The sequence below is a fragment of the Anguilla anguilla genome, chromosome 17, assembly GCF_013347855.1.
Source record: "Anguilla anguilla isolate fAngAng1 chromosome 17, fAngAng1.pri, whole genome shotgun sequence".
Classification (NCBI taxonomy): domain Eukaryota; kingdom Metazoa; phylum Chordata; class Actinopteri; order Anguilliformes; family Anguillidae; genus Anguilla; species Anguilla anguilla.
Window position 1 is genome coordinate 26602116 of NC_049217.1, and position 24408 is coordinate 26626523.

Here is a 24408-nt window from a genome sequence, read left to right on the forward strand (position 1 = left end):
ATGTGCAATAGGGGTGGGGTGGGGGGTGGGGGGATTGGGGGGCGGGGTGGACTGCAATCACAAGGGCGCGGGGGGAAGAACCTAATTCAGCACAAACGGAGCGCCGGCTCGATCTGGAGCTCTGCCGAGCCGCGCGCTCAGGATGTCCGCACTTCAAAAATCCGTCGAGTAAAAAAAAAAAATCGCTTTGAAAAACTCAGAGAACAGCTCAATCAGCGCGGGGCTCCTGCCCCCTGCAGTGGGATGGATGAACAGCAGGGTTTCCCCCCCGTCAGCACTTCACCGAGGCAGAGCCTGACAATTAATCCACACGCATGCACGCTCTCTCTCTCTCTCTCCCTCTCTCTCCCTCTCTCTCCCTCTCTCTCTTTCTCTCGCTTGCTCTCTCTCTCTCTCTCTCTCCTTCTTCCCCCTCCCTCCTTCCCTCCCTCTCTCTCTCTCTCCCTCTTCCCCCTCCCTCCTTCCCTCCCTCTCTCTCTCTCTCCCTCCCTCTCTCATGCACACGCACTCACACAGACATGGACACGTAAAATGCTATATACGCACACTCACATGCACACACAGGTACCCATGCACACACATTGACACATAAAAACACTGTATGCACACACTCAAGTGCACGCGCAGGCACCCAAGCGCAGACACACAGACGCACAACACGCACACACACACACACACACACAGAGGAGCCTGCGCCTTCCGTGCAAATAGAGGTGAAAACTCTGCATTCGATCTTTCCCTTACAACAGAACAATTTAAAAGCAAGGTGTACAAATGAATAAATCAATGGCGCTGCCAGCGAGACTCTGTTTCCGTGGAAGTAAACACTCAGAGAATTACTTAATGAGTGGCTCTCAGGTGACGAACGACTGCCGTCGGAGACTAATCACAGCACCGATACTGCTGCCCTTCTGCGGGGTCTGGTGACGGTGCGGTAGTGGTGTGATCTGGGGGGGAGAGGGTGGGGGCGGGGGGGGGAGGGAGGGGTGGGGAATGGTAATAGATGTGTGTTTGAGGGGAACGGGTACAGTTAAATAGTGTGTCCATCAGGAAGGGTGTAACTCATATCTGAAATGGTGATGTGCCCATCACCGGTTGCTTTTGAGTGAAGTTAGCTGACTGGATTTATGTAAATCCAAATGGCTAATTATAAGCCAAAATACATAATTAATTAATCATTCAGAATGAGATACATACATTCAGTCCAGGCGATCAATTAATATGCAGAAATTGAACACAAATAAACTGAAGTGCTTTGTGTTTTTCCATCACATACAGTTTGACTAGTTAATTTTGGTGATTGCTGAATATGCTGAGGTGAGTTTAAAAATAAAAAAACTAGAACCTGCTTTAAACGTGACAAAGTTAAGGACAGAAGTTGATTCAATCCAGACAACTGACACATAAACTCCTTATTCAGAATAGGCTGAAACACAAACATTCAGAATTTTAATATTCTGTTAGAAAAGAGGTAAGGCAATATTAGTAATGTAAACACCCCATTAAGAATTTATAAGACTGTGAAGAAATCAGTCAACTTAAAAGTACATATCTCCAAGCAAACTCTGCAAAGTTCTCCCAGCCTTTTAGATTGAGATTTAGATTGACACAAGTTCACAATTTTGCCCTGTTGAGACAGGAATCTATGTTAACATACTGGACAACTACAGCACAGAGTGTAATCTAGTTTCAAATGTCCACCTGGAAACTTCTTAATGTCATATTAAATAATATTTTTGAATGCTAGAATCAACAGTAAAAATCAGCAGTGTAATTATTAAGTTGGTAAAAAGCAGTAAGCCACTAGCTTAACACTGTTTGTGTCCTCATGGAGGCTGAGCTTCCAGCACCTTGTGGAAAACAGAGACAGTGAGAAAAATGTTTTTTAATCATTAAAATTAAATAAGTATTCCTTACAGGGTCTTGAACAAGTATGAGCATCTTTTATTTAGTTGATATCATTGAGGTTGATTATTCACATTGGAGATAAGTAATTTTGGCAATAATATGCATGGTCATCCCAGCAAAGCATATTTAAATATGAATTTGAGACAAAGGGAAAAGGGAAAGGAAATGATTCAATGCAACCATATGCTCACATTAAAAATTGAATAACAAGAAACTGAAAGTCACGTGGCTGTACTTTTTTGCCGGAAGCAGAGCGAAACGTTAAATCTTTTATTTCACTGCCGAGCGTTCTGGAACAGGGGGTGTGGGTCTCTGACAGGCAAGAACAACCCCAGCATTTTCATAATATCCTCATTCCCTCGTAGTATTGAGTTTACGCAGGGAAAGAAACCCTGCTTGTTGCCAGAATACTCCACATTTATTGCCCACTGAAAACCACATCTTAGTGAGATTACAATTGTGAGTGCTGCAATTATGAGATATGAACACTTGGAGTGAACAGGAATTTAAGACTGAGTAAATACTAGTAAAAGTAAATACTTAAAGACGTAAACACTTAAAGGCATTAAGGATGTAAACCGGACCATATAAAATTTGCTGCAGCCAATGGGGCACTTCTGCTGTCTCACGGCAGGGGAAATATACTTGTCTACCCGAGCACATGCCAGTTTGACATTATATTTATGAAATCACTTGGGTTTGCAAAAACAAGTACATAAAAAGGCAACTGACGAAAGAAAAAAATTAAAAAGAAAATAAAGCATAAATAATTCAAAGCAGCACTGTGTTTTTCAAACTGTGGTATTACCTGGTTTTGCTTTCAGGGGAATGTCCGCACTTAAAATGGATTTGTGTGATGTGGGTCGCTGAAGAATTTATGATTAATTTAATGTTGAATGTGAACATGGAATTTCCAATACTGGTGCATTTTTTATTTGATCTCCAAATTGATATCTGACGTCTAAATGAATGTGTGTGCCAAAAGCCTTTTCTTTCAAAGTGCACACACACAACACACACACACACACACACACACACACACACACGCTGTATTATGCTTTAGGGAATTTTATTTCATTTTAAGAGCAAACTGTATAACCGCCCCTCATATGTTAAAATGTTACACATTTATTTTTTGCACACTTAATATGGTTTATAATTTCATATGGAAACAAGGTCTCTACAGTATATCTATTGGGGGGGTTCTCCTCACACATAGCTTCCATGAAATATATGAGACGGCCGGGAGGACTCTGCAGGCCCAGCAGTCTCAGCAGTAAAAGGGCTGGTGATGAATAATGTCCTCCTTCCGGCCCCTGGCATCACATAACACAAATGTCCATGTAATCAGTGTGGACTGTAGAAAATGTTCAACTGAACGTTAATTTAAATTGGTTAAACTCTTCCTCCATTTCCTTCTTTTTTTTTTTTTTTACTCCTCTCTCCCTCTCTGTCTGCCTCCATCCCTCCCTCCCTCCCTCCTTCCCTCCCTCCCTCTCTCTCACACTCCACTCCCCGCCCCCCCCCCGCCGATACTCTCTGTTTCTGAGGAGATGCATACATGCGTGGAGCTGCGCTCAGAGACAGGCATCTTCATTTGGTGGCTGTCTTCTTCTGCGTTTCGGCTGTAAATCCTCATTATGGAGCGTTGCATTGTGGGCCATCTGCAGGCAAAGAGGCAGACCAAAGAAAAGTCCTGCGTTAATTTAGAGCCAGCTTCACACTCCCACCCACAGAATGATGACCGATACCCGCGATCTGTAGCATACGCTGAGAGCTGTCGCTCGTCTTCACCCCCGTTTCAATGCCTCAGCTCCTTATTCGCCCTTTATGAATGTTTTTGCACCCAACAGGATTTCCGCACCTCACCAGGATGGGCGAAATCTACGCTGTCATTCATTGCTAAGAAGAGTTCGTACCCGCACACAAACAAACAAGCGCTGGCAGCCAGAAGTTGCGGAGAAGTTTTTTTTTTTTTTAGCGCTATGATTTTTAAACTTTCTCTGGTGTTCGTGACACGATGTTTTGCTATCAGTGCTGCAAAACGGCAGAAACAGACGAAAACCCCCCCACCCCCCCCAAAGCACGACAGGAAGCTGTTCTTAAAACGGCACGGATCTGTATCTCGCTGGTTCCCTCGGATGGGCCGCGGCAGACAGACGGCTCGGTGCGGACAGACACCAATCCCTGCCGTCAGGCTCACACAGATCCAACAGCGCTTTCTTCTGCAGCATGAACGGGGCTGAGGAGAGATAGAGAACGAAAGAGGAAGGGGGGAGGGGGAGGGTGAGGGTGGGGGGGGGGGGAGATGGATGTCAGATCGTGTCCTGAAGTTTCTCAAGTCACGCCAAATCCAAATTCGTCCTGGAGCAGGGCGGGCAGACGACGGGCACAGCGTCCCCATGGGAAATGGAGTTTTGTGTGCACGTAGCCAGCGTAATGTCTGGGTTGTGGCGCACGTTTGAGGCGCGCCGTGCTGTGTGGAGGTGTTTTAGCAGCGGGGTGGGGCACAGGCACCGAGGCACGGACCCCCGAAGCACAGGCGCAGAGGGACAGGCACAGAGGCGTAGGCCCCCGAAGCGCAGGCACAGGGACGTAGGCCCCCGAGGCGCAGGCACAGAGACGTAGGCCCCCGAGGCGCAGGCACAGAGGCACAGGCCCCCTGGGCTGTGCAGCTTCTGGCTCCGTCTTGCCGCCGCGCTTCTTCTCCGTCCAGGCGACTGTTTTAATGACGTCCCCACGGACACCACCACAGTCAGAGCCCCATTAAGGGAAGATTAAAGCTCGGGAGGAGCCTTTCTGATGTTAGCGTTTTATACTGTCGCTAAGCTTTATTAAATCTGGCGGCGTGGGACACACAGACGCACCGCCCTGTCTGAGAAGGGTCTGCTTAGTATTCCGCTCGGTTCGGCTTCAGCACCACTCTCTCTCTCTCTCTCTCTCTCTCTCTCTCTCTCTCTCTCTCTCTCTCTCTCTCTCTCTCTCTCTCTCTCTCTCTCTCTCTCTCTCTCTCTCTCTCTCTCTCTCTCTCTCTCTCTCTCTCTCTCTGTCACATACTGGAGTAATCTTCTCAGGAGTGTGTGTGCGTGCGTGTGTGTGTGCGTGTGTGAGTGTGCATACGTGCGTGTGTGTGTGTGCGTGCGTGTGTGTGTGTGTCGGTGTGTGTGCATGTGTGTGCGTGTGTGTGTGTGTGTGTGCGTGTATGTGTGTGCGTGTGTGTGCATGCGTGCGTGTGTGTGTGTATGTGTGTGTGTGTGTGTGTGTGAGTGTGTGCGTGTGTGTGCTTGTGCATGTACGTGTGTGTTTGTGCGTGTGTGTGCGTGACTGTGTGTGTGACTGTGTTTGGAAAGCTCAATCTGTTGCTCATGCTAAAATGGTCCCTATTAAAAAAGAAAAGACAGCCTGTATCTGTCTCCATTTATATGTTTGAGCATTGATATATCTGTATCTACTGGCTTTAGTCTGGCTTGTTCTTCAAATGTATTTAAATGAATGGGATTTTGGGACAGCAGAACCTTCAAACTGAACCTGGGCTGAGAGAGGGGGAAGGGCCTGGAGTTAGGAGTAGTATGATTTTCATGGATGACACTTTGTGTGCAGAGATCCACTGCAAATTGGACAGGATAATGAAAGCGATGAGAGATGTGTCTGGAAACTGGCTATGGAACCACTCAAAGCATGTGCACTAGAAATAATTTCATATTACTGTAATCCTCGGCATCTCAGTATGAACGTATAAATAATTTAGCCTTACTTTCCCCCTGAAGCGTTGTGTGAAATTGGTTCTTTCAGTGTAAATCAAGACTGACTGCTGAGAGATCATCATTCAGTCCCACTCCGTTCAGGTAGGAGAATTACTAGTATCTGGTATTTTATTAGGTTTTTTTATTTTTTTATTTTTTTATCAGATCCTTCGTGAACACAGAAGAAAGAAATACAGTTCTAGAACATTATTTTTGATTAACAAGACTGTGTTAGCAAGATATGACTGTGCAACATTTGAGTAAGTGTAAAGTGTATGATCTCAGTACAGTGAGGAATATTTTAGGTAAATTGGAGTCTAATTGCAGCACATTTAGGAATGAATAATGGTGTTTCTCTAATCTATTAGCCCGGGATACTTGAGTAACATCACGTGTCTCTAAGCTCTATGCCGTCCCCATTTTCTCTGTCCTCTTCTGATCCTTCCCCAGCCTGGGTCTGCCACGCCATTGCTCTTTCACTCATTGATAATTCATTACAGTCATGGAACTCACTCAGTATTCACGGACCTCTTTAGTGTAAATGTGGGCAACACGACAGCAGTACCTGCTGTGTTAAGTGTGTGTGTGTGTGTGTGTGTGTGTGTGTGAGAGAGAGAGAGAGAGAGAGGGAGGAGAGAGGGGGAGAGAGAGAGGGAGGGAGGGAGAGGGAGAGAGAGAGAGGGAGTGAGAGAGAGAGTGAGAGAGGGAGAGAGAAAGAGAGAGAGAAAAATGGAGTGGGAGAGAGAGAGAGAGAGAGAGAGAGAAAGGAAGTGGGAGAGAGAGAGAGAGAGATACACATGAGTGTCACTGCGTGCATTTGGGAAGATGAATTACTCTTTTTATTCAAATCATTTGGTGAATAATTACTGCTCCATAAATGGCGGCATGTTGAGTCTTTATAACACAAGGCGATTCTCACAGCTCTAATCCTTAGTTCTCTTTGAGTTAACATGTTTAACACCGTCTCCCAGAACCTCTCCACATCAGTGTCTTTCTCTCAGCTTTTATTACTGTACAGTTTTACGGGGTGTACTTAGTGTCATGTTTCATTTCCTGTACTGTGGCCTGTGCTTAGTTTGCTTTGTGGCAAATGGATATTGTTTGCATTTGCATAATTGTGTACAAATGCAAGGGTTTAGGAAAAAAAACTTTCACTCTGGTTGCTCTTGGTTACACAGGAACACTGACATTTTATTAGGGATGACTCATAATTGCAAATTACAAAGCAGCTGCAGTTAACTTAAAAAAAAAAATCTTTTCTTACTTGACAAATAAAAGAACATGGTCTGTATAACTGGCCTTGGAGCTCATTATCACACTCATAATGTTGGGGTTTTAAGTAAAAATTTGGGAGCAAAACTTTCAGACAGCTCCATACATTGTCACCCTAACCTCCCAAAAATGATGAATTGTCACATACCTCTAGTCCCTTGAGTCAGCTGTTTCCAGCAACCGTCCCCCATCACTCTGTTTTAATTAGGTCTTTCTCTCGTTGTCATTGATGTCCAAATGGCCAACAAACAGCCTTGTCTTCACGACCAGGTGCTATCCTGTCCCTGGATCCCCGGTCCAGTGTCAAAAACATCAGCGTCGCAAGTGCAATGTACCATAATAAGACCCATTTCAAATACATATCTGTTCTATGGAAAATCTATTCATCTGAATTAATATTCATATATATCATATATCATATATATATATATATATGAAAAACCCAAGCACAGCCAGGAGCACTTTGTTTTGAAGATGTTTTCACCTTGGCCAAACCCCTGAACAAAGTTATCAGACGCTGCGGTTCTACAGATATAAACGACCTGCGCGGCTCCCATGGCGTTCAGGAGTAACGGACACAAATTACCCGCCCGGCTCTCGTAAATCACCCGCAAAGGGTCCCATAAATTAAAGATGAACGGAGATTCGGCTCCCCCGCGAGCAGCGACGGGACAGGGGGGGCGGGGCTTCGTGACTCTCGCAGTGGGGGCGGAGCGATGGCACGCTGTCGACCATCGGCTTGTCAGAACCATTAAAAAATATTACACTTTGATCATCACCAAGAATAATACGGGTTCAGCTCAGGCTGTCACAGGCTGGTAACATGGAGGCGTCAGCCCTTTTGGGTTTCGTGAAGCCTCGCTCTCCTCCCATTACTCACCTGCGTACAGTTTGCTGTGTAGCAACAATAAGGGCAATAATATTAAAATAATTCCCAGCGTATGGAGTACATACATATGATTTTTGATAAATATGAAAATTCATGAATTCCTTTTACAAACTCTTCTGCTTTAAAAACAGCGTGAGCATAATATTAACTGATATTATTTCGAAACATTAGTTAAATTATATTGGCAGTTTAAAAATGAACCAATCAATGTCAGTTTTCACATTTTAATTATATTGTGCTGCCATCCGTGTGCACTGCTCAGCCCTCTTACACCAGACCCGGTTCACCCTGTCTGTTACCCTTTACCCCTCCATGTCTGTGCCGTTTGCCTCTAATTTATTTTACTGTTCCTCTCTCTTATAATTGTGCTGTTCAACAATCCTTTACTTACTGTCATCCTCTCCTTTACTGTTCATCTCCCCTCTATTTACTATCAACCTCTCCTTTACCTTTCCCCTCCCCAGGACTTACTATCAACCTCTCCTTTACTGGTCACCTCCCCTCTATTTACTATGAGCCTCTCCTTTACTGTTCACCTCTCCTGTACTTACTATCAACCTCTGTTTCGCTAGTCACCGCTCCTGTATTTAAGGTCAACCTCTGTTTTTACTATTCACCTCTCTACTTACTGTCAGCCTCTCTTTCTACTATTCACCTCTCTACTTACTGTCAACCTCTCTTTCTACTATTCACCTCTCTACTTACTGTCAACCTCTCTTTTACTGTTCACCTCTCCTCTAAGGTGATAGAAAGGTGATATAAATAGCAAAAAAAGTTTTTTTCCCCCCTTCTCTTCTTGGAATAATTATAGATGGGATATTTCAAATTTTTTCTCAGAAACACAAGCAGAGAGGTACGAAAATGTCAAATTGGTGTATTTTAAATTTATTTCTGTCACAAATTAAAATAACCATGCGCAACTCATCACAGGAAGGGAGGAGAGGAGTCCGTGGCCGCCCGTGTCACCGAAAGCTTTCGCTTGTCTGTTTTTTTTTTTTTAAACGCGTGACGTGAAAGTTCTAGTCTTCCGCGTTGCTGATGACCTGGAAGAGGGTGACGTTGTAGAGCACCTGGTGCCCGTTGTTCCAGGTGTACAGCACCCTCTCGCGGGGGTTGTAGTCCAGCATGGAGATGTGCGAGTACTGGTTGTGGAAGGGGATGTCCGTGTACTCGTAGCTGGACGAGTTTGTGTAGTAGGCGAAGTAGATCTTGGCGCCGGCCAGGTGGGAGTTGGTGACGTAGAGCGTGCCGCAGATCATGAAGGCCTCCCCGGCGCTGCGTTTCGGGAAGCCCGTGTCCCAGGAGCGCAGCACCTCCAGGCTCCCCGGCTCCAGCCGGCTGATGACGATGTTGCCGGCGTTGGGGATGGTGGTGTAGACGGCCCACAGGCCGGTCTCGTCGGCCATCAGGTCGATGTCGGAGGAGCCGCCCCAGGAGTACGGGAAGGTGTTGTTGTAGCCGGCCGAGGGCAGGCTCCGCTGCAGCAGGACGCTGCGCGAGCGGAAGTGGTACTTGACCACCACGTTGCTCTGGTACTTGTTGTAGTACAGCGAGCCGTTGTAGACCACGTGGCCCGTCCCCGCCCACGGGTGGGGCAGCAGGTGCTGCACGAAGTTCTGGCCCTTCGTGAAGTCGCCCATCGTGCGGTACTCCAGCACCCGTCGGCCCTTCAGGTACCCGTCCATCGACCACACCTGCGTGAGTTAGAGATAGAGAGAGAGAGAGAGAGAGAGAGAGAGAGAAAGTGGGGAGAGAACGAGATAGAGCGAGAGAGAGAGCATGTGTGAGAGAGAGAGAAAGTGGGGAGAGAACGAGAGAGAGAGAGAGAGAGCATGTGTGAGAGAGAGAGAAAGTGGGGAGAGAACGAGAGAGAGAGAGAGAGAGAGCGTGTGTGAGAGAGAGAGAAAGTGAGGAGAGAACGAGAGAGAGAGAGCGTGTGTGAGAGAGAGAGAAAGGGGGGAGAGAACGAGATAGAGAGAGAGAGAGTATTATAATTATTGTTTATTATTATATACTAATATACATTTTATGTCTGTTATTTTTATCCTCATATTTTTTGTTGTTGCTATTCCTGTCATCGTTATTGTTGTTATTCTGATTGATTCGTACGCTTTGGCAATATGTATCTCAAAATATGTCATGCCAATAAAGAATTTTGAATTTGGATTTGAGAGAGAGAGAGAGAGAGAGAGAAAGAGAGAGAGAGAGGAGACACTCAGACACAGAGAAAGTATGAAGCATTACGAGCATACGCTTTTTCTGTCCAAGCTTTTGTGTACCGAGTTGGAATATGTACAGAGCCACAGTATCAGCTTCCAATCAACACACTTAGCACCCCTCCATTACTATAAAGCAGATGGGGTGTAATACGGCAGTAAGTATGTCTTCCTCAGTAAAAAGATGGGGGCACGATTTTGCAGGAAGTCATGCACTACCCACAGAGGAAGGCTACACGTCTCTCTCGATCCTCTTGGTTCCTGGGAGACTTCATTAAAACTGTAGATAATTAGAGACCTGACAACTCCTCTACAGTTAAAAACAGAAGTAATGAAAAACCTTATTGCAGGTTTTAATTGGTTCACCCTCTCTCCCCTCCCTCCTGTCTCTCACCTTCCACTCTCCTGTCTCTCACTTACTGTCCTTCTCTCTACCTCTCTTTCCCTCCCTTGCTTTCTGTCCCTTCCCGCTCTCCCTCTTTATTTACCCCCATGTTCAACAACGCGCTTTCTCGTCCTTCCAGTCTTTCAGAGGAAAGATGGGAGAAGAGAAGGGATGAACACAAAGCAAGAGATCAAGGAGGGAGGGAGGGAGGGAGGGAGCGAATGAGAGGTTTTGATGGATGGGGAACAGCAGTATCGAGCTGTTTCACCCCTTAATGAATCCCCTGAGTGGCCCATCTGCGTTTGAGCTGCGGTTCAGCTGTGTCTGAGCTCAGGTATTTGAGCTGCGTTTGAGCCGCAGTCCAGCTGTGTCTGAGCTCAGGTATTTGAGCTGTGTTTGAGCTGCGGTTCAGCTGTGTCTGAGCTGAGGTATTTCAGCTGTGTTTGAGCTGCAGTCCAGCTGTGTCTGAGCTGCGGACAAGCTGTGCTTGAGCTGCGGACAAGCTGTGTTTGAGCTGTGTTTTGAGCTGTGGTTTTTGAGCTGTGTTTGAGCTGTGTTTTGAGCTGCGGACAAGCTTTGGTTGAGCTGTGGTTTTTGAGCTGTGTTTGAGCTGTGTTTGTGTGGTTTTTGAGCTGTGTTTGAGCTGTGTTTGTGTGGTTTTTGAGCTGTGTTTGAGCTGTGTTTGTGTGGTTTTTGAGCTGTGTTTGAGCTGTGTTTGTGTGGTTTTTGAGCTGTGTTTGAGCTGTGTTTGAGCTGCGTTTGTGTGGTTTTTGAGCTGTGTTTGAGCTGTGTTTGAGCGGTGCTTGAGCTGCGTTTGTGTGGTTTTTGAGCTGTGTTTGAGCTGTGTTTGAGCGGTGCTTGAGCTGCGTTTGTGTGGTTTTTGAGCTGTGTTTGAGCTGTGTTTGAGCGGTGCTTGAGCTGCGTTTGTGTGGTTTTTGAGCTGTGTTTGAGCTGTGTTTGAGCTGCGTTTGTGTGGTTTTTGAGCTGTGTTTGAGCTGTGTTTGAGCGGTGCTTGAGCTGCGTTTGTGTGGTTTTTGAGCTGTGTTTGAGCTGTGTTTGAGCGGTGCTTGAGCTGCGTTTGTGTGGTTTTTGAGCTGTGTTTGAGCTGTGTTTGAGCGGTGCTTGAGCTGCGTTTGTGTGGTTTTTGAGCTGTGTTTGAGCTGTGTTTGAGTTGCGGATAAGCCGCGTTTGAGCCGTGATGGAAGGCCTGGGAGGACCATGTTGACGGAGCGAGGAGCGCAAGGGCCCCTAAATGCAATCAGGGCGAAGGAGAGGACCGTTAATGCAATCGCTCGTGATTGATGCAGCCATTAATGCCATCCCCCCCACAGTGACATTTTCCGTCAGGAACGCCATGCTGCGGTTTGTGTGCGGCTTCCGCCTCCTCATTAGCATTCGTTCCCTGTCAGTCAAGGCCAGGGAGGGCGGGGCCTCCAGGGGCAGCGTCACTGCAGCGAATCATAGGCCGGGTTGGAGAAACCGTCTCAACAAAATGTGTTCTAAGTGGTTAATTTGCCTGGGGATGGCGGTGATATTTGGGGGGGGGGGGGGGGTAATGTGCTTGGAGCAGTAGGGAAGGGATGTTAAATCTCAAGGACGGCAGAGCGACAATGCTTTTCATTTCTCACTGAAGCTTCGCTTTGAAAACGCGTGACTGGTCCTGGCCACGGTCTTTCACGTGTGCACAGGTGAGCGGGTTGACCCCGGCAACGGGGACGTTTTGAAAGCCAAGCTTTATCGACAAACGCAAAAAGCATTTTAGGTTTTCAAGCGAGGCCCCTCGGACCGGTCCCCTTACCCTGTTGTCCGAGCTGGGCGTCATGGTGTCGGTCATCCAGGAGCCAAAGCGCGAGCCGGACGCCCGGACTGTGATTGGATTACTGACCCCGGTCAGCTTCCCGCAGCCTGGGACACGGACACACCACCTTCAGTCACCGAGCTCTCGAGGGTTAAACACGGAGGTCATGAAAACTTTTTCAACTTGGGTAGCTTTGACGTGTCTGGATCTCAACTGGGGCCCTGCCATTTCTCAAAATGGAAGCCCAATAAAAACCCATCTGGTGAGATCCTCACCCCGACATACCATCACATTACAGGAATTTAGCAGACGCTCTTATCCAGAGCTTTACATTGTATCCAATAATACAGCTGGACATATACTGAAGCAATGCAGGTTAAGTACCTTGCTCAAGGGTACAATGGCAGTGTCCAATGGGTACAATGGCAGTGTCCTGCTGGGGAATCGAACCTGTGACCTTCAGGTTACAAGACCATCTCCTTATACTCATACCCATCACCATCTCCATCTCAGTATACCCATTATACTACACTGCCACTGCCCCCGACATACCCAGCTTCTGCATGCAGGAGTGCAGCCTGGTCTCCAGCAGCAGGACTCTCTGTCTCAGCTCCTCGTAGTCGTACGCCCCCATCTCCTCCTGGATGGCCAGCAGCACCAGCGACAGGTTCTGCACCTCCCCCTTCAGCTCGCCCAGCATGCGCGCGTCCGACCTGTACTGCTCCAGCACGGGCAGCAGGGGGAGCAGCTGAGTCACCTTGTCCTTTAGCTCCTGAGAACAGGGAACGGGAGAGGGAGAGGGGGGGAGAGGGGGGGATAGGGACAGAGAGGAGAGGAGAAACAAAAACAGAAGCACAGACACAGGGGGGAGAGGAAGAGAGAGGAAGAAGAGGAATGAGGAAAAAGAGGAAAGGGGTAGAGAGAGGGAGAGAGGCAAGAGGGACAGAGATTTTAGCTGATACAGATATATTATAAAGTCTGCGTGTATCATATAGAATAATAAGTAAAACAAAACATTTTTCTTAAAATCAATTATTGCTGACAAATGAATATATAATGTAAACATAAATATGAAAAATCATTTTGGTCCTAAAGTATGTTTTCCATTTGCAATATCTGCAGTAATTTTAGTGCACTCTGTGAGATATTCATTTCATACAACAAAGAGAAATAATATAATAATAAAAGAAAGTGCCCCTGCTGCCTCTTTTTCAGTTGCTCCATAGAAACCATTTCCTGCACAGCCACTATTTGAACCAGGGGTGAATATCTCAGATAGATACTCAGCCAGGGGCTAATATAAGTCTTTTTATATGATAATATAATAGTGAAATGCTTTAATTAATTGTATAACTGTGTATTAACGTTAGGAAGTTTATCTTTTATAGCATGGAGGCTCTGTGAGTGTCTTCATTTACAACATTTACGACTAAAGCACCCCAAGTCAGTGTTGCCAAGTTTTAAAAAAAAAAAACCTGGATCCTGTTTTTTTGATGTCTTGGATTTTCTTTTCTTTTTGGAAGATGAATGATTGAATCACTTTTCTCTTTTTTTAAAAGTTTACTCTCAAGGCCCAGTTCTGACAGCACTGCTCCAGCAGAGCCAGGTTCTGCTGTAAACCCAAATCTGCCGTATGTCCTGTCAGAGGAAGCTGGTACCAGGTCCACCTGCACAGAATAAGCATCTGACATCCATGTAGCATGATGCTAGGCAGGGCTACCCCTGACCGTCTGAGGGCCCTACAAGCAAGTGACTGTGGTCACAGAATGGGGGAGGGGGGGTGGGGGTGGGGGGGGTCATATAGGATGAGGAGGTCCTGATCAAGAAGACTGTTCATTTAAATTTTGCGGGTAAAAAAAGACAAAACAAAAAAACAACAGCGAGGGCTCCTATTGGTCAAGGGGGCCCTACGCAACCGCATAGTTCACTTACAGCTACAAGCAGCCTTGGCAGCTAGTGGCTGAACAATCCAGCCCCCCCCCCTGCTGAATAACACCCCAGCCTCCCTTCTGTGCTCCTGCACATAGAGCTCTCTCTCTCTCTCTCTCTCTCTCTCTCTCTCTCTCTCTCTCTCTCTCTGTCTCTCTCTCTCTCTCTCTCTCTCTCTCTCTCTCTCTCTCTCTCTCTCTCTCTCTCTCTCTCCCTCTCCCTCCCCCTCCCCCCTCTATCTCTCTCTCTCTCTCTCTCTCTCTCTCTCTCTCTCTCTCTCTCTCTCTCTGCCATGTGTCTCCTGAGTGCATTGATTTAACCACATCACAAACTCCACCACCCGCACCACTGAGAACAGACTTAAATTACACTCTGAAATCAATGGTGCATGCAAAAAAATTGAATGGACATGTTTATTTATTGGGGGCGTGCAGGGTCTATATAGCCAGCAATGCAGAGGCAAATTCCACCACGCGTGTAAGGGTTCAATTCATCTCTCCTTCCCTGAATTGGGGATATAATCCCCTCTTTCAGATTTTTTTACATTTTTTTATTATTGGATTTTAATTTGTGTGAGTGTGCAAATGTGTGCGTGCGTGCATATTTGTGTGTGTGTGTGTGTGTGTGTGTGTGTACGTGTGTGTCCCTCTCTCCTGCCCTGGGTGCGGGACAGAGGGAGGTCTGTCGTAAATCTTGTGATGTAGTGGCGCTGAGCGAGGAGTGCCCCCCCCCCCCCCATAAATCTCATTTTCCGTTCGGGCGACGCGGAAATTCGGACTCGTAAATCTCCCCCCGCCCACCCCCCCCACCCCCCCCTGCTATGGGGGAGTCTGTTAGATCTCCATCCATCACTCCGCGGGGGGGGGGGGGGGGGCGGAATAAAGGCGTTTCTGCTGTTTTTAGAGGAATGTGCTCACGCACACGCACACACACACGCCTGCCTTCAACGCAGCAGGGGGCTGTTCAGACCTTACCGTCGACAGACGACTATCTTAAACCTGGTTTTGATTGTTTCACTGAGTCATAAGTAAAGGTTGCTTGTCCTAATCGGACAGGGTAAAGATTGTATGCCCTGTATGTAAAGCTATGCACATACAGTTCACATTAAGAAGTTTGTTGCAATATGGGGGGAAAAGCACCTGGTTAAAACATAATTTTATAATCTCTGCTATTTTATGTTAAGTGCACACAGGTAACTAACATACCTTGATGAAAAGGATACCTGCCACCAACTGGTTGTTCTTATGTATCAATTCTCATCTCAAGCTTGTTTTTCATAACCATTTTCATTAACCAGTATCATAATGACCATTACTGACGTGGCATGTAGTATGGATGATAAATAACCAGTCCTGAGTAGACTCAGCTGAAGTACTGGAGATCTCTAGGTTCAGCGCACACACAGGTGAGACAGAATACCTGGAAACTCTTGGGGTTGAGGGCTCTGGGGTTGTCAGAGGCAATCTTCAGCCTGCTGTCCACAGTCTTCATCAGTGACTCAGTGTTGTGCACGTACTGAAGGTCCCTGTAGGTCCTCAGGTCGAGAACCTCCATGGACTGCGTGATGTTCTGCACCTGTCAGGTCACGGACACACCGTTCGGAAACCCCAACGCTAATCACACACGCCAGCGTCAGCCGCACGCTGTGAGGTCCACTCGCCTGCCAGACACTTATTGGAAACTCACTGACAGACCGTGACACCAATGTCAATTGCAGGGACAATGTCAGGGCAGGGTACTTGGCATTCGTTGTAAGAGGGCATCGATTATACGGGAGAGGGTTACACGGAGCAGGACTGCTCGGGGGAAGGAGAAAGGGGAGGGGCCTTTTCCCGTGAGGGAGGAGAAGGGTGTGGCCTTTTGCAGTCAGGGAGAGGTGGGCGGGGCCTTTTTGCAATGAGGGAGAAGGAGAGGGGCCCTTGGCAGTGGGGAGGGGTGGGGGGCAGGGCCTTTGGAAGTGAGGGGGGGAGAGAGGCGGGGCTTTTTTTGGGGCGTTGGGAGGAAGGTGGCAGCTGGCGTCTGTGTTGGAAGGTGAGACACCTGCTCTGCTGCCTCATTATACAGTGTTATTTCAGGCAGTTTCATTTTCCCTCACAGCTGGGGAGCATTAACACACACACACACACACACACACACACACACACACACACCACAAACACACACACACACAGGCACACACACACCACACACACACACACACACACACACACACCACACACACACACACACACACACACACACACCACAAACACACAGGCACACACACACACACAGGCACACACACACACACACACACAGAGACACACACACACACACACACCACACACACACACCACAAACACACAAAAACACACACACACACACACACACACACACCACAAACACACACAAACACACACACACACACACACACACCACACACACACACACACACACCACAAACACACACAAACACACACACACACACACACACACACACACACACACACACACACACACACACACCACAAACACACACAAACACACACACACACAGGCACACACACACCACACACACACACACACACACACACACACACCACAAACACACACAAACACACACACACACAGGCACACACACACACCACAAACACACACACACACACACCACACACACACACAGACACACACAGAGACACACACACACACACCACAAACACACACCACACACAGGCACACACACACAGACACACACACACACAAACACACAGACACAGACACACACACAGAGAGAGACACACACACACACACACACTCATACACACAGACACTCCCACACGCACACACACACACAGACACACACACACACGCACACACACTACACAAACACATGCACACTCACACACACCACACGCACACTCACACAAACACGCACACGCACACACACACACAAACACATGCACACATGCTGAAACTCCCATACACGGATAGGGACTGCGGTCATCAGTTCACACTTCATTCAGAAACATTCAATCTCTCTTCCGAATAAAATTCTGAAAAACACAGATTTCTGTCCTCCTCCCACGCCCCCTCCCTTCCCCTCCTCTCCTCCATTTTGTCTCGCTCCCTCTGGAAGGTGTCAGAGATCCACAGGTTAATGCCGACTGGCAGTTTCTGAAAGCGTTTGCTCTCTGGGTCCCTGCGGGCTTCAGACCCGTTTCTACCCCTGTGACCATTCTGTCCGTTAGAGGAGATGGAGGGAAGGTGACGGAGGAGGGAGAGAGCGAGGGATGTGAAGCGACAGAGCCGGACGGTTAAAGACCTGATCGATAGACCTGCTCCTGCTGTTTACAGAGCAGTAAACACCAGCCTGCTTCCCACCCAAAAATACAGCCTGCCCTTTTCTCTCTGCCCTGCTCCCTCCCTCTCTCCCCCCTCTGTCTTCATCTTTCTATCTCTCTATCTCCTCTGCTTCCACCCCACCCTTCTCTCCCTCTGACTTCCTCTCTTTTATCTAATTAAATTTAAGTACACCTCCCTCTCCAAAGCTTTCCACAACACGTAACTGCATCACAGCAGAGTCAGTTCTATAGCACAGTCTGAATCGATATTACAGCAGTCCAAGTCAGTGTCAGGGCACAGTCTGAGTCAGTATTAGAGCACAGTTTGAGTCAGTATTAAGGCACAGCCTGAGTCAGTATTATCAGAGAGGAGTCAACATCAGTGGGTGACAGACAGGAAGTGTGCCACAGGCAGGAAGTGTGCACACACATCTTAATGACTGGCAGCCATCGCTCACCTTTTCCATGAGCTGACGCAGCTGCTTGCTGCGCGGGTCGCGGTTGCACATGTTCTGCGCGGGAGCCACGACCGTGCACAAGCACTTCCCCTCCACGTCCTGAGAGGAGCTGTAGATCTGCCAGCCCTCCTCCGGGCTCGGGTACAGCGCCTGCAGCGAGAGAGAGAGAGAGAGAGACAGGGAGAGAGAGAGAGGGGGAGAGAGGGGGGAGGAAGGGAGAGAGAGAAAGAGGGAGGGAGGGAGAAAAGGAGAGAGAGAGGGAGGGAGAGAGGGAGGGAAAGACAGAGGGGGAGAGAGAGAGAGGGAGGGAGGGAAGGAAAAAGAGAGAGAGGGATAGAGGGACGAAGGGAGGGAAAGAGACAGAGGGAGGAAGGGAGAGGGAGAGAGAGAGAGAGAAACAGGCCCGTAAACACCTGCGCAGCCAGACAGAGGTGGCACGGGGCTGAGGGAAAAACCTGCCCGGGCGAGCAAAGGCAGAGAGAGAGAGAACAATAAAACCCCGCCAGGAGGAAGAGACGTGTAACCGCCACATCTGCACGCTGAGGCGCACAGACGCCATGCGGAGACATTACATAAGAAAGAGAGAGAAAACAGAAGCAAACATAAATCTCTCAGTGGAATAAAAGGGTCTCTGTGAGACACAGAACACAGCTCAGACGCGCACCTGAGATTTCAAACGCAGCGAGGCGAGGATCAGAGTAATTCAGGGACAAAAAAAAAAAAAAGTCTAACTCCTGGGGGGCGGGGGGTGGGGGTGGGGGGGGGGGATGCCAGACCAGTTCTGTTTTATTTGACACAGGCAGGCCCCCCAGGGTAAAATAAAACAACACTTTCGGCTGTAAACAGGGACGCAGAAACACGGTGTTGATGAAGTGCTCATATTAATCCAGCGCAGAGAGTTCCATATAAAATGATCTGGCAGTGCAGGGGAGAGTGGGAGGGGAGGGGGGGGGGGGGGGTGAGGGGAGGGGGGCGGTGAGGGGAGGGTGAGAGGGAGGGGGTGGCTGATGTGAGGCGGGCCTCTCTAATTGGTTTAGGCAGGAAAAGGAAATGGAGCTGTTCCTGAGAGATCGATGCAGCTTTTCTCTGCAGGAGCGAGAGAGAGAGAGAGAGAGAGAGAGAGAGAGAGAGAGAGAGAGAGAGAGAGAGATGGGAAGTACCCTTAAGTTCACTAATCTAATCAAAGTCAGCGATGCACTCTCACTGTGTGTGTGTGTGTGTGTGTGTGTGTGTGTATGCGCGCGTGTGTGTTTGTGTACGTGTGTGTGTGCGTGCGTGTGTGTTTTTCTGTGCCAGGAGACACTGTGTAAGTGTGTTAAGCTTGATTCTGTCGCCAGGAGTGTGATGTGTAGTTACAATGGGGTTTTTGTGGTTATCACACCTGAGAGCACACACACATACACTTGCGTGCGCGCGCACACACACGCACGCACACACACACACACAGACAAACGGGGTGCACAAAAGCTAACTTCATTACTCACACTTAGGGTGCTGGGCATTACGGTAGAAGGGCGTCACAGTGTGTAGACTGTGGAGACAATTAATTTTTCATAAATGTTGGAGCGGCTCAGCGGCATGTGCAGTTCCCCTCAGTCTTAATCCGAGAGATCTCATTAAATTTCTCCGCTATTTCATTACCAGCCTCCTATTAATTCTGCAGTCATTTTCAAAACGTCTCTCTTCATAATTACACAGCAGAGCAGGGGACAGAAGGCTCTCCCCTTCAGTGGAAATATGATCTTCGGTTTTGTTTCCACAGTTCCAAACACATAACAAGACCGTCAGGAAAAGTGTGTGACCTGTCTGTTTGGCTGAATGGGAGTTTGGTCTGATTCCTTCATATAAATATGCACTGGAACTAAATACAGATAAAAAATAAAAAAAAAACAGATAAAATTATAGGCTAATAGACAGCAAAATCTATGAATTTCTGGAAGTGGCATCAGTGCGGTGTTTTGAACATGCTAGTGTTATTAATGACCAAAAAGACAGCAATTACTGTTATTTTTACAAATTACTATTATTGGAGCAAGAGCTCCAATTACTTTGGCAAAGATAGTTTTGCTGTAAGCTACAGATTTGTTTATGTGTTAGGGACATATTAACTCTAGTGTTAGGTACAGCTTAGTTTTGTTGTTAAGTAAAGGCTAATTTTGGTGTTAGGGACAAGGCAGAGCATTTGAAAGAATGGGTTTATGGTAGGGATACTGTACAGGCCCATTAAACAGATGACAGAAGCACTAAAATAAACATGGATGGGGGTGGGGGAGCGAGATCAATACAGCTTTGTCACCAAACGCTCTGTTGCCATGGACGTCTAAGAAACCCTTTCAACTGAACCATCCGCACTTATTTCTTCATTAAAAACACAAACACTGCTATCCTTCCTCATGTGCCCATCACAGAACACAGAAAAAGAGGTGGGGAGTGACAGTAAAAGAACATCCTATTAACACCCAGGGGTGTTAATCATCAGGCCAATTTTAACACCCAGCTGCACAAGGCAGGGAGTGTCAAAATGTTCTGCCCCAGGGACCCCCACCTGGGCTCAAAGGCACCCAGAGGACCCCCCCCCCCCCCCCCAACACAAAAAGGGTTATGTTTAAAATCTATTATAGTCATTGCATATCACGGCTGGCCAGGGACCCCCTACAGTGCCTTCAAGGATCCCTGGTGGTCCACAGATCCCTGTTGAATACCCAGGGGCATAGGCATCAAATTAGCCATTTCAAGTCTTGACAGCCCAACACCAGAACAGATTTCAGCACCAGGGACAGTGCCAAAACAGGACAGATTTTAGCACCAGGGACAGTGCCAAAACAGGACAGATTTTAGCACCAGGGACAGAGCTAAACCAGAACAGATTTCAGCACCAGGGACAGTGCCAAACCAGGACAGATTTCAGCACCAGGGACAGAGCTAAACCAGAACAGATTTCAGCACCAGGGACAGTGCCAAAACCAGAACAGGTTTCAGCACCAGGGACAGAGCTAAACCAGGACAGATTTCGGTGATTTCAGGGACAGTTCTGCACCACAGCAGAATTCAGGACCAAGGACAATACCTTACTACCTAAATAAAAGGAAGTATAAATAAATCCGTTCTGTGTGCATAGTACACGCCAGTAGAGGGTGCTGTGCATCTCGTGTCCACAGCGAGCCTCTGTTCACCAACAGACCAGTTTCATTTGCATTTGACTCTGTAAGCAGAAATGGTCCATCTCCATTGAGATTCTTCTGCTCCGCTTCGCTTCCTGTCTGTGCTTGTAGGGTGAATATTAAGGGCCAGCAGACCAGGACTACTTTGGTCAAGATATGTTTGCAAAAAAATGTTCTACACATATTGGTGGTGATAAAAAAAAAAAAAAATTATAACCCACGTCAGCTGTCCATCTGCCAATTATTATTCATGAACATCTGTTTTCACCAAAGCACTTCGGTTTCAACGAGGGGTGGACCTTTCTGTGCATGGGGGTCAGAGCTTCCAGTGTAAAGCAACTGGCTGAATTTACTAAACCTGCTAAACTCACTAAACAGACAAAACCTACAGTAGGCCGAGACAGTACTGCGAATGACATTTATGCACAGATGTCACATTTCTCCCTCAACAGGGAGCAGGACGTGTGATCTAACCCCCTCCCACTTTCAATCTGCCAATCAGCTCTTCTGACCACCGGATACTCAAATAAGAATGACCCCCAAAAAACCCCAATTGGAGATCACGGCAGACCGACGAGACCACCTCTCCGTTGCAAGCGCAGTACTGCGCGTTTGGCTGCAAGGCAGGCTGTGGACCTCCTCAGATTATTTAACATCCGTTAACGCACATCGCAAAATCTTAACGGCCTCATTACGGCGGGCCGAACGCCGGCGGTAAAAGCCCGGCTGCTGTCATGGAGACGGCGCGCTGCGTTACGATCACTTAGCAGAGGCTCTCACCCGGCGTACGACGCACAGGAAGGAGAGAACGTCAGTGCCAGTCCCAGGAATCCGAAGCGCAACATCTCCACGAAGGCTCAGGAGGCTGAGGTGTGCTAACACCGAACTAGTAAACAACAGCGTGTGTCGTAAGAAAAAGAAAGTGCCGCTAGATTAATGCGCCGTCTTCGCACAGCGATGCCAATAAGGGGCGGCGGTGTGGTGTAATGGGTAAGGAGGAGCTGGTCTTGTGACCTAAAAGGGTGCAGGTTCGATTCCCAGGTTTGACACTGTCGTTGTACCCTCGAGCAAAGTACTTAACATGCATTGCTTCAGTACAAATCTAGCTGTATAAATGGATGCTATGTTATGTAAAAAAATTAATAAATAAATAAATTTTAAAAAGTTGTGTAAGTCGCTCTGGATAAGATCGTCTGCTAAATGCCTGTAATGTACTGTAATGCAATAATATTATCCCAAAAGAAAGAGAAAAATGGATATGGAAAGAGGGTCAGGGGAGTCATGGTGCAGTCTGAATAGGAGAGTCTCCAGTCTGTGTCAGAAGATGGGCAGGGTTTCAGCTGTTCGGACTGCCGTGGGAAGCTCATTCCACCACCAGTGGGCCAGAACAAACAGGAGAGACACGTCGTGGAAGTGCAGGCACCCAGGCGCTCAGAGGTAGAAGAACAGAGAGGTCTGGTTCGTGTGTAGGGGCTGACCGTATTTTAAAGACACAACGGCGCTGTCCTTTTAGCTGCCCGGGAAGGTTAGCACAAAGGTTTTGAACTTGACGCGAGCTGATACAGGCAGGAAGAGGGAGATGAGAAGAGGGAGTGACAGGGCTGAGCCTTCGGGAGGCTGTAGATCAGATGAGCAGCAGTGGACCGGATGAGCTGCAGAGGTCTGATGGCTGAGGCAGGGAGGCTAGCAATAATGGAGCAGCAGTGGCCCAGACGGGACGTGACCAGTGCCTGGACTGAGAGCAGGCACCAATGGGAGCCGGCGTGCGAGAATCAGGTGACCTGTCAGTCAGGTGACCGGCCAATCGCTGCTTATGGGGCGGTCCTGGTGGAAAAGAGACTCTTGGAGCTCGGTTGGGTTGCTGTAGTTTGTCTCCTGGGATGAGTTTATGAGAGTTTATCACCTGGACTCTGTTGCCTGACGCCATGAAGCTTAAATAAATGAGGTCATAAATCTGTTACTCTTTATTTATGTCTGGCAGAAAGACTATTGGGATTGTCATAAGAAGCAAGGAGCAGAGGAAGGGGGGTTCATGTTTAACTATACGGCTGCTGGTCATTGTCCTCTAAAATTCCATGGTCTGTCGGTTTGTATTTAAAAGTCTTACAGGGACTCAGCATGTACAATACTGAGTAAAGGGTCTGAATACTTACATAAATGTGACATTTCAGTTTTTTATTTTTAATAAATTTACTAAAATTTCTAAAAACCTGTATTCGCTTTGTCATTATGGGGTATTGTGTGTACATTGGTGATAATAAAAACGAATTTAATCAATTTTAGAAAAAGGCTGGAACGTACCAAAATGTGGAAAAAGTGAAGGGGTCTGAATACTTTTCGAAGGCGCTGTATGTTAGAGAGCCAGCAACTGAGTGTGAATGTTACAGTGAGTCAGTGTGTATGCTACTAATGTAACCTGTGCATTTTAGTGTTGTAACTAATCTGTTACGGTGTGGTGGTACATATGTGTGACATCCAGACTGTGTTTTTGTACGTGTAAATTGCAGTTTAATTTCAGTCATCGCTGCCAACCTCGGACAAATTCCACTTCTTATTTGCCTGTGAAACCTGCTGTTAATATGATTAGCTGTTGTTTTTTAGACAGCTAATTCACCCACCGGATTTCTCCTTTGTTCTGCTTCTCACTGCTTCAGTACAAACACGCAACCTTCCTTTGCGATGACTGTACCGATCCTCCTCCTGGCAAGGAGACAGAAAAACTGCTAACAAAGAAATTCAATATTAAGATTGGCCAAATAACATTATTTCTAGGTCATAAACACAGACGGAAGGTCAGCCACACAGTGGAGATAAAAATCCTTTCTCTGCCAAGATCCGCGAGATTTCAATCAGGCTGAAAGAATGAGGAGGAAGTGGGGCCAGTGCCAGCTCACATCTTATACCTTTTCTGCAAAAATTTGTAAAATCATCACACTGGGTTCTTAATTCTGTTTTCTTTATTAAAGTGAATAGCTCTTCTGTCATGATAGATGCAAGCATTTGGACACGTGCGCTACTGGATGATGAAATCTTTGGTGTCTTTGCTGAATTTGCTTTCATAGAAAAGCTGCTATTTAGTACATTGCCTGCTCAACAATACTAATTAAGTATAATTACAGATGACTGCAAGCAGTGATTCCTGGGGTCCAAACACCAAAAGCAACAATTTTCCAACACAAATGTATGATGGCATGCAGCAACTCTACATACAGTACGCTCAAATTGAGGCTTGAACAAATTGGACATTTCAAGGGAATTCAAACCTGCTGCAGTGATCAACTTACTTAATAAATTTATCACACAGGCCTGTATCCGTGCCCCAAATGTCC

At 47.3% G+C, this 24408-nt stretch overlaps 1 protein-coding gene across 2 annotated transcripts in view; it reads right to left on the minus strand.

Annotated features, from left to right (window-relative positions):
• Nucleotides 1-6817: 6817 nt before the first annotated feature.
• Nucleotides 6818-24408, minus strand: part of olfm2a (olfactomedin 2a) — a 36109-nt gene continuing 18518 nt past the window's right edge. Inside the window, exons 2-6 of one of the 2 annotated variants that reach the window (XM_035397587.1) lie at nt 17919-18068; nt 15560-15715; nt 12764-12983; nt 12212-12318; nt 6818-9506 (exon numbers count right to left, since the gene is read on the minus strand). In XM_035397587.1, the coding sequence (XP_035253478.1) occupies nt 8832-9506; nt 12212-12318; nt 12764-12983; nt 15560-15715; nt 17919-18068 (1308 nt within the window). In that variant the 3' untranslated portion in view covers nt 6818-8831. The remainder of the gene's footprint in view (nt 9507-12211; nt 12319-12763; nt 12984-15559; nt 15716-17918; nt 18069-24408) is intronic. The other variant, XM_035397588.1, reaches the window with a different exon arrangement.